This window comes from Biomphalaria glabrata, chromosome 3, assembly GCF_947242115.1.
Source record: "Biomphalaria glabrata chromosome 3, xgBioGlab47.1, whole genome shotgun sequence".
NCBI lineage: Eukaryota > Metazoa > Mollusca > Gastropoda > Planorbidae > Biomphalaria > Biomphalaria glabrata.
The window spans coordinates 14,540,168-14,551,152 of NC_074713.1; the positions used below are offsets into that span (position 1 = coordinate 14,540,168).

The 10,985-nt window shown below is 32.4% G+C and overlaps 1 protein-coding gene and 1 long non-coding RNA gene across 3 annotated transcripts; one reads left to right on the forward strand and one right to left on the reverse strand.

The window, feature by feature from the left end:
* Nucleotides 1-80: 80 nt before the first annotated feature.
* Nucleotides 81-6,286, forward strand: LOC129925135 (uncharacterized). Its single transcript, XR_008776916.1, has 3 exons — nucleotides 81-279; nucleotides 4,427-4,557; nucleotides 5,841-6,286. It is a non-coding gene; the product is annotated as an uncharacterized LOC129925135 (long non-coding RNA).
* LOC106057798 (uncharacterized) lies at nucleotides 3,219-10,805 on the reverse strand. Of its 2 annotated transcripts, XM_056023572.1 has the most exons (5): nucleotides 10,202-10,802; nucleotides 8,735-8,890; nucleotides 6,729-6,866; nucleotides 5,134-5,259; nucleotides 3,219-4,739 (listed from the first exon to the last, which is right to left on the reverse strand). In XM_056023572.1, exons 1-5 carry the CDS (start codon nucleotides 10,751-10,753, stop codon nucleotides 4,089-4,091), a joined length of 1,623 nt encoding a protein of 540 aa, XP_055879547.1. In that variant the 5' UTR covers nucleotides 10,754-10,802; the 3' UTR covers nucleotides 3,219-4,088. The 2 variants fall into 2 exon arrangements, with proteins under 2 accessions (XP_055879547.1, XP_055879548.1); XM_056023573.1 differs by lacking the exon at nucleotides 8,735-8,890 and having other exon boundaries at nucleotides 10,202-10,805.
* Between the last annotated feature and the right edge of the window lie 180 nt (nucleotides 10,806-10,985).

Consider the following 10,985-nt stretch of genomic DNA (forward strand, 5'->3'; position numbering starts at 1 on the left):
TCTCAATCGGAAGCGACCAAAAGCAATGTTGGTCTTAGCGAGACGCAAAGTTGGACACTGTGTTGCTTAGGTACGTAAAGTGGTTGACAACAGGAAGCGGCCATTCACATTGATTTGTGGAGCTGGACTAGTTCCGACTTCTGGAGCATGACCGACGTTCTTTTGAGGTTGATAGACTAAACAAGGCAGCAGCCTATCAGCTAATTCGAGGACGACATGTTGAAGCTACTGTTCGGTGTGTTCAAGGAGGACGCAATCAGCTCTGTAATTTTTACGGGAGTAAGCGCCGTTTGTTAGATACGCTACCGTCGGTGCGGAGCTTGCCCCCTCATTTTATTTTGCATTGTTCCAAAGACTATTGCGACAATTGTTAGAGCAATCATACTTCACACCATTCTCTATAGAGAAATGAGCTGATAGGTCGCAATTGTACATGATTTGACTCTTTATGACTATATGCTTCAAAATAGCTATGGGTATGGAATAGCTTAGATACAAATCCTCTACAAGCCATCGCGACTCACTGTATCACAAGCTTTGGTAGACCAATGAAGGCAGGGTACAAGTCCAGGTTTTGCTCAGTGGCGTAGCTAGGGTGGGACTTTGAAAATACCCCCTACCGGGCCCCCACTTGAGTTTTTTTTTTTTACATTAAAAATTAAATATTACACCAAATGCAGGCCCCCAAACAATGGAAAATTCTTAGCTACGCCCCTGGTTCTGCTCCTTGCATCTGTTGTATACCGACCTCTACCAGCCCGAAAAACACTGGCTTTCAGGGAGCACATTGCCTACCATGGAGATAGACCAGCATTAATCAAACACAAAGGCCTAGATCTTAAGAAAATTCATACATTGAAAAGGTTGCTTAAAAGAAATAAAATTAATCTATCACAGTAGTGTCGAGACATTTCATGAAGAGTTCTCATCCGATTTGTCACTCTTCTCTCTTTTTGTCTACACTACCCTTTACCTCACAACTTATCGCTCCTCTTTATCTGACATTCTTTGAAAGATGTACACTACTCAATTTATTTATTTTTTTCACTATTGAATCATTGATGGATAGCGGGCATAGTTCCTGGTGGTTGTGTCTCTTCACCCAAAATATATTTCATTAAATAAAATAACAATGTATATTATATATTACCCAAACGTAAGGTTTAAATACCTCGGAGCTATCGTTTCTAACGAAGGAACCAAACTTGAACTACTAGCTAGAATTGAAATCAACATGAAGCCGAAGCAGGATGTTTTGGTGGTGTAGTCGTTTTGGTGCTAAATGTTGTAGACACATTGTTACAAAACTTATATCAACTCACTCTGGTAAAAAGTTTGTAGGCCTACACGTTATTTCTCACACCCTATCTCAGATCAAGCTGAAATTTTGCACAATTATTTCTTTTACATGACAACACAAAAATCAATTTAAAAAGTTAACCATTAGTTAACTATTTACACCCGTAATTAAATATTTTTTTTATTTGTATCATAAACAAGGGAAAGAAACTGTGGTATAAGCAAAATTAGTTCTCTTAATAGGTCACCGCTCTAAATTGAAACAATATATATGAGTATAGCCTTCTCTAGTCATAAGCACCTCTCACTAGCAGAGTGGTTAGCACTACGGTCCGAAGTTTGATTACTTAGATAATTGGGTCAATAACATGTTTGATATTCAATGCAGCTTTGCACAAACTTTCCAGTGTAGAGTTTAAAGTTGGAATATTGTTCTTTAATTTTATTAACAAACCAATATTTTTCTCAGTCAAGGCACAGGCAGCATCAGTTGTTACACTTACCATCTTGCTCCATTCCAACACAACACTTTCAACACATGTATTCATAGCATTGAATAAATACTGGTCTGAGTTTGCGTCTTTGACTGAATGTTTCGACATGTTGCCAATTAGAATAATCTTCGTCTACTGAAAATTTTTAGAATGACGTATAGACAAAGTTTCTTTACCTGTTCATCATAAGAATCAGAAGTTTTAATAGTTTATGTAGATATTTAAAATTTGTTATTTATTGTTATATGCATTTTTTATATTTACTAGTCAACCCAAGGCGTAGCATACGCTGCTATTTTGCAGGGCTTGCCTTAGGCCACTGCAACCTATGCGACTGCAGTGAACCCCACATAGGACCTGCGCTAATTCTAGGAGTAAATTATCAAATTAAACCATTTTATAACATAACAGATTTCCCGCGGCCGCCTGATTTACCAGGAGCTACTGGAAATCTCATGAAAATGCAAGATATATGAAAAAGTCATTGGTCACAACGGTCAAGTCCGGTCCTGCTATTAGTGACGGGTGAATACTACTCGTTTCCCCCCTTTTTTTTTGGCCGCTAAAGTAACACAGAGTAACTCTAGTCAGACTTGCATAAATAAAAGAGTGATCTTTCCTTTACTTCTTGGTGACATATATAGACAATATGCAGGCACACCTAATTTCTGTATTCTGTAATTTGCCCACCCCTGATCTAGTAGATTTCTTACAATAAGAGTTTGTTAATCCTACATATACAACTAGAAATGATGCATTTGTGTTTGGTTTAGTATATTTCATTTGTATGATAAAAATATTTACCATGGAACATGTTCTTGATTTAATAAATCACTGTTAAAGAGTGAAATCTACTGGACCTGACTAAATGACCATTCAAAGAGTGGTTTTTATAACTTTACTTTTAATTTTAAAAAAAAATAGATTTAGCATTCAGTTGAATTAAAAAGAGAAGTGAGCTGGTAGGTCACTGTTGTATCTGAATTGATCTTTTTAACTATCATGCATTGCTCCAGAATGGCAATGAATCTTGGATGGCATTCAAGCCAAGATAGAATCCTCCTCATTTAAAAAAATAATTTGTGCATCATGAAGTATGGAAACTTCTTTATGTCTTTAAAAGATTTTTTAATATAAAACTTTTCCTCATATATATCTCAAAACCTTTTGCATACAGTACAATCAAATATTTTAATTGTCTAAAAATGCACTATCAATGGGACCCTGTAGATTTTTTTCAATCAATAATAATAATAATAAAAAAAAAAATTTTAAGGATTCTAGTGCTAGATATTTAGTGTTCAATAATGTTAATAATGCAGTGCAAATAAATAAACGTATAGTTAATAATGGTCTTGAAAAAAAAATATATACAACCCATTAACATTTCAATTAAAATAATAAAAAATAAAAAAGCTCTGTTGATCAGTTCTACTATACTAATTCAGGATTTAAATTTATAGTAACATTGAAAAAATTAATTCCAATACAATGTATACTCCAAATAAATATATGGCGTTAACAGATCAAACTAAATCAGAGAATATGAATAAAAAATATATAAAATAAATGAGATTAAAAAAATAAAGCAATACATTTATGTAATAAATATGAGCAAGTCTTTTTGAAAAATGAGTTTGAAAATATAATAAACAGCTAAATAATAACCAAACCTATCTAATTTTACTTTTCATCTTCAATTATTGTACAATTAACAAAGAATAAATAAACCTTTGCTTCGAATGCCACTTAGTGTGCATCCTCTAAAGCATAAACATTATTAACACACATAAATTATCCCCACATTGTAGGATTTAACAATTTTGTTTAGCATATGGTTCTTGGGATAAAACCTCTAACCTGAAAAGTCAGTCAATAATATGCTGGGGTAATACGTAAGATAAAATAAAAATAACAGTTTACATATTAATGACTTTAACAAATGTTCTGTGTTACAAGGTAGGTGTGACACACCTTTGTGCTTAATTATGCTTTCAATGAACTGCATAAATGATTGTAGCTTCCTGTTATTTTTGTAGGCATCTTTTAGTCTTGTATTTTATGAATCTAAACCTTGAACATAATACTAAATGATATTATAAAATCAGTCTGAAGAAAAAACAACAACATATTTTTTGATAATAAAATAAATATATTGTAAAGTCACTACTAGTCACATAGTGGAAACTATAAGCTTTACAGTGTGATAAAATATATCATAAAAATATCTCACAAAATTAAACTTGTGAAGTACAGTAATCAAGGTCTAATTATCAATATAGAAGTCACTGAACATTAGTGCAAGTTAAAACCTTTTATAATAAGGGGGCTTTGGTACCAGAGGAGATCCTTCTCTGCAGGGATATTTATAGACTGACATTGTGTAGGGGAGTCATTTAGAATGCAGCCAATTGCATCATGGGAATATTTTTGATTGGCCCTTTCTCTCCTTTTGTGATGGCTATAAATATAGTTTAGTTTTTGGTGGACACAGAACCTGGAGATGCAGGGTGTTGTGTCCACAGACTGCGGATGGGATGTAGTGTCTCCATTCACTACATTTCTAGAAAAATCTTTGTGTTTGGAATGGATTACAAATTCACAATTGTTCTTCTTTGTGTCATCTTTTTCAGCATCATCACCATTCTTGTGTGAAGTGGGCTCTTTCTCTGCACCACTGGCATCTTTTTCACATAGAGAGCAGTCAAGGAGTTCTATCCCAGACAGCTCCATTTCTGCATCCATTAGTGTTAAATCATGACAGGTTGGTACCAAATAAGTACAATGAAAATTCAATGTAATTACTGTTCCAATGCGGGGTGCAGCAAAAGACATTTTAGGTAGAAACCATTGAAGAGGGCAAGTCCTTGGCGCAGAAAATAACAGCATTATATTTGTAGGTGAAATTGTATTTGTGAGAACGCCAAAGATATCTTCACTGATTATCTGGGGAAAAAAGAACCATGTTGTTAATAATAATAATAAAAAAAGAATAACATTGACAAAGAATGATTTTCATTAAGAAGTGGGTTAATGGTGTTTTTTTGTTTTTTTCCAAAGAGAGTGTAGGGACAGGCGGTAGAGATGGGGATACAAAACTAAGGGTTTTAGTTCAAAAGTAGGTTGAGGAGGGAATTAAAATACATTGTTTTATCAAAGAAACCTTAGAAACAAGTTAGTCCCTTTAAGTTATACAAAAATTATGCTACAAGAAAATGACAGCAAAAAATAATGAAACTGCAGAGGTCATTTGTAGTTTATTAGTAAAAAAAATAATTAAAAAAAAATATATATACGTATATATACATAAAGCAACAGAAAACTTGTCAAAACAATTTACCTGTTTAAAAAGTGTAGTTTTACAAACTACTAATGGTAAACAATCTGCATCTGGGCAGGGGGGAGGAAAGTTGATAAAATATGATTCCTTTGGACTAACAACTGTGCCACCCAGCAGAACTGCGACCTGTTAATGAATTAAGAAAATAATCATTTTAACTTTGAACAGAATTTCTCTTTACTCATAATAATGTAAAAAACTAAGAGAGTTAAACTTTGCTAAGTCAATTGTTTTACTGGCTGATTCAGGCATCCTGTTCCATGCTCTTAATAGCATAAAAAAAAAGGAGCACTTGTACCAATTTGTTCAAGCATATGGAATTAGAAATGTGTCTTATCTTTTGTGCCTATCTGAGTATTTAATAATTTTTTAAGGTTGTGTGTTTGTTTTTGTAAATCATGGTTTTGTGTTTTATGTATTAATGCTAGTTTATTTTTACATCTCTATCCTGAAGTGTCTCAGTTGAGTGATTTTATTAATGAAGCTACTCTAGTCAAATATTAATATTCCTTTGTTTTAAATTTCATTGCTATATTTTGTGGATTTTCTATCTTTTTTTAAATGCTTTCTTGAGTTCAGGGGTCCCCAAAAAGATGCATATTCTAATTTTTAATTTTATATTCCTGTTTGATTTGTAAAAATTTCTTGTTTATGAGATAAAAGAATTAAGTGTAAACTAATAGGAATAACTACATCTTATCTTACAGGTAGTAAAGACAAACGTAAAATACATTGGGAAGAACAGAGACATACGTCCCATTCTACTTCACTGTTATAGTGAGAAAGAATGCTTTGTTTTTAACAACCATAGACAAGTAAACCCATATACTAATAGGAACAAGAAGTTGCTTGATCCCAAAGTAAAGATACAATTCTACAAGAAGCAGTTGATGAGAAGGCATTATAATGTTTCTGAGTAAAAAAATAAAAAAAATAACATCAATGAATGCTTTCAGAAGTTTCTTGAGTTATTCTCAATCTTACTAGAGTGAATGTCTCATTTCTGTTTTTTTGTTTCTTCCACCAACCCACACCAATCATTTAGTTGGTTGTTTTCCTAGTCAACATGATATGTATAGCAAGGAAATTAATATTGTTATGTGTACTATGTCACCTCATTGTATAAATAAATAGTAATCATTAATCTAGATTATCACGTTGGCTTTGTTTATGAATAAATTTAGTTTTTATAAATAATATTTTTTTCCTCATTTTATTATTTTTAGAACAATGTTTGTGACTATGTGACAGAGACAGGGCAATAAACCAGAGGCGCAGTAAGAGATATTATTCACAAAAATTTAGCAAATAATATCAATTTAAAAACAAACAAACATTGTATCATACTTCTATCAATAACAGCAATAATTTCTTTTAGAATAAAGGTATGTGTGTATTACAATTATTACATTTTTTTAAATAAAGCTCTCAATAATACTAGTCTTTAGTTCTATGTACAAAAAAGCAATTAAAAGTAGCCAATATCTGAGCTGTCATTAACCATAGAAGTTGTTCACCATTTGTATGCAATTCATAAAGTAATTGATCTAAGAAATACTTTACATACCAACAATGATCATGGTGTACACACTTACCTGTTCTATTTCAGGACACACTTCAAAAGCTTTCTTCAAGTTATCAAATGTTTGAGTTAGATCTTGAATAAGACTTTTAGTTTTCTTGATTGTTGAGTTCTTAGTGAGTGGAGCTTTAGTAATGTCCAATTTTGAAAGCTTTGGAAGAAAACAAAAAAGTATTTTTCAACATTACTGGTATCTGCAAATTAGTTTAGATGCTTAATTACTTGTCACAATTGATTATTGGTATATTAAAGATCCTCTGCCGCATTGATTTTGTAAAGGTTTAAAATGAGATGTTCATAAAGTTATCCCCTGTACATTTCACAACACAGCAAACTGTATGAGGTGTAAAGTATGTCCATAGTTTCCGTTATGCTATGTTAATGAGTAAAATAAATTTTGTAAACCCTGCACAGCTACCATTTGTTTGTAAAATCTTGTATGACCCATGAAAATGTGGCAGCAGTTTTTATATTTGTTGAGCTAAAAACTTGTAAGCAGTCTGTTCTTGTATTTCATCTATTACACACTTCTGGAGAGTGTGTTGACTCTATGATGAGACAATTTAATTTGAAATACTAAAATGTTTATAGGGGAGCAAACAGTCAACACAGTAAAAGTTTTAATGGAAATTTATCATTTGTTTTAATTGGGTTAGTAGTTTACTGTGCATAATAAAAAATACTATTCGTTCTAAGACAGGGAGGATGTTGTGATGGAATGGATGCTTGTCTTGTAGTTAACTGTTGATGACTGTAGATTATGACAGATTACTCTGCAAATGGTATGAGTTTCTTGTTCGGGTGTATTCTAGTGCAATTAACACACAAGCAAAACAACTACCACCGGTTTTAACAGTTAAGAGACGAGTCTGAAACTCAGTTGAACAGTTTCAATAATGTTTAATCCACTAAAGGCCACAGTCGATGTTTCTGTCGATAAAATACGTCCTAACCCAATGCAATCCTATCAACAACTGATTTTCTGTCTCTAAGTAGTCTTTAACTCATCTAAATCAAAGCGTCACTAGTCACGTTCAAAACCCGTCCACTATGGTGCGTCTAAAAATACAAACTAAGTGTCGAAGAATGTATATATTAATTCAACTGTTAATTTTCAAAGAGACGTTGATAAAAGTCTTAGTGCCTTACTTACAGTACTGGGTCATTTCATCTGAACCATCAAATATTTAATAGTTGGGATAGAGATATTTCACCTACTCTTTTTCGATGCGAAAAAAAAAAAAGGGGGCTATTGTGTTTGTTTATGTTATTATCTGACCTGATAACACAGCCAGCGCTAGGTGAACAGTCAACCATGACGACTAGTAGTGACAATTTAAGAAAGTTAGGTTTTGTAAACATCACTCAGGCCATTCATGTCAGATATGGTCATGTGACCATCCAGAAGGAAAGGGCGAAGTTCTGTCAGTTGTGAAAAGGCCTTTGGGGACCCTATATAAAGAGTGAAGGTGTCACAGTCCAGACTCTGGTACAGTGAGTTCAGTGTGAAGTCGATCTGGAACAGTTGAACCCACTACAAGTTCAGGATGAGGAGGAGAGGCCAGTAGATGTTGGTACAACAATATAGAGTTGATACAACATTACAATTATCTATGGTGAACCATTTGTACAGTCAGGGTTATGGGTTGCCAATCGTGCAGCACGGGCTATTATTTAGTAGACATTAAAGAGTTTGGAGCCATAAGTTGTCACATTTTTTTAGTTGGAAGTGTTGTTTAGTGCAGTATTTGCGGAGAGACTGGATAGAGAGAGTGGTTACAATATATAGAAACATTTTGAAAGGTTTGGGTTAAGGACATTATATTTTGATTTTATATACATTTATTTTTCTAAAAAAAAGTAAAAAAATTATTTGAAAATTAATTTTTAAATGGTTGACAATGTTAAATACAGGAAAATTTTAGTCATTCAAAATGTATTCATGTTAAATCAATATAATTTAACAAAACTATAAAAAAAAATTCATTAGAAAGAAATATGAAAAGCCATATTTCTTACCATTTTCAAATTACAATTTGTTTCAGCTGTCCAAATCTGTGACTTAGTATGAACTTGCTGACAGCCATCTTTTATTTCATATTTTGCTAACTTTTCAGTTGATACCTCTTGCATTCGTCTTTCAAAATCTTTGCTGATGTACTCAGAATCCGTTCCCTTATATACACATTAATTAAAAGGAAAAAAAGGGATGACTTATGTATTTTTACAGTACAGAATCATAGATTATAACTGTTATGGTCTTCCCCTTTGAAAATAAAGATGATATGAGTGCCCAACTTTTAAATGTTTACAATCAAAAATGTTTTTATAGATTAGAGGCTTAGCATGACTCTTATTGAGTATTATCTTGATAATTTTTTTTCTTAATTGGGCACATGCATCTTTTGTGTGCTAAGACATTCTTCCTTATGTATCACAGACATGATGTCAACATAAAATCTGTCTTCTACACTTTTTGTCACTTGTTTTCTATACATAGCGTCTAGTGTAGTTTATTTTCTTAAGTTGTTAGTTCTAGGACTAGAAGTTTAGAACTTGTCATTCTTATATCCTTAAGTGGCTTAAGTTGTAAGCCTTTAGGCACTTTTAATGGCATATCCATAACTTAGTTTCAATGCTTCTAAGACACAAATTATATGACACTGAGAAGACCCTACAGAGAGATGGTTGATATGGTAACTCTTTATGACAAATGTGGAAGCATTATTATATGGACTATCATATAAATGAAATATATTTGGCTTGTTTTCTATACATAGCGTCTAGTCTAGTTTATTTTCTTAAGTTGTTAGTTCTAGGACTAGAAGTTTAGAACTTGTCATTCTTATATCCTTAAGTGGCTTAAGTTGTAAGCCTTTAGGCACTTTTAATGGCATATCCATAACTTAGTTTCAATGCTTCTAAGAGACAAATTATATGACACTGAGAAGACCCTACAGAGAGATGGTTGATATGGTAACTCTTTATGACAAATGTGGAAGCTTTATTATATGGACTATCATATAAATGAAATATATTTTAATTTAAACTGTTATTTTCTTATTGAAAAGCATAATAATGCATAATATAGGTTTTAAATTTTTGGGCTGGTTATGTGATCCATACATAGGCTCCATAATCTTATATTATATTGATCTAGAATCTAGATTCCTAGATTATTATTTCTAATTCTAGAATCTAGAAATAATCTAGATTTACTCCAAGAAGAGTAGTAGATCTAATCTAGAATCTAGCCCTAATCTAGATCCAACTAGATCTAGACTTTTCTAGATTATTAAAGATTCACAAGTGACTAGAACTTGACACTAGAGTCTAGATTCTAGAGCTAGATCTATCATTTACTCCAGAAGTTGGCAGAAGTCTACAGAAGAGTAATCAGAGTTTTCAGACTTTATCTAAAATCTAACTAAAGTTATCTAGAATCTAGATCTAAAATCTAAATTATTCTAAATAATTCTTACTTACATTTGTGGCTTCTTTGGCATACTCATTCTGCTCGTTGCCTTTGAAGAAATTTATATTTTTATGTGCTTGATTTTGATGATAACCATGTTTGATTCTGGTCTCTTTTATTAATTTAGGAAAAACATGATCATGATGATTTAGTCGAGCTTGTTCAAGTTGTTGGTAATCACTGCTAGATCTATTCAGACCATTCCTTTTAAATTCCATCAAATCTAGACCTAAATTTTGTTCTAGATCTAGGTCTAATAATAAATCTGCTTTCATATTTGACGACATATTCTCTGATGATGACTCTGTCAAGACACTCAACTTACTCAAGTCTGTTTGAACTTCTGCCAGTGCTTTTTGATTTTCTGACGATTCTCCAGTCTTTACATTATTATTCAGAAAAAATGATAATTGATCTAAAGGAAGAGGGATTTGTTGGCGTTCATATAAAAGATATTTAATTAATTCAATCACAAGACTTGCTCTAGTACTAGATAGTAATGCTCCATCAAAATCAATATCATGAGAAGTGCATTTTCTTTTATCACTCGAAACACCCGCCATGTTGACGTTTAAAAAGGGAAGCTACTTTGAAGTTTTTACTTGAACCCACAGACCTATATAAGTATAATGGCGTTTTATTTCCGTGTGCGTGTGTGTGTGTGCAGGTACATTTCCCCTTTGCCAACTACTTCTAAATGGTTACTTTTTAAAATTAATATATATTTTTTTAGTGTTGGAAAGATTAAGAAAAAGATCATATAAAGATCATAGAAATAACACGAAAAGCTTTTTA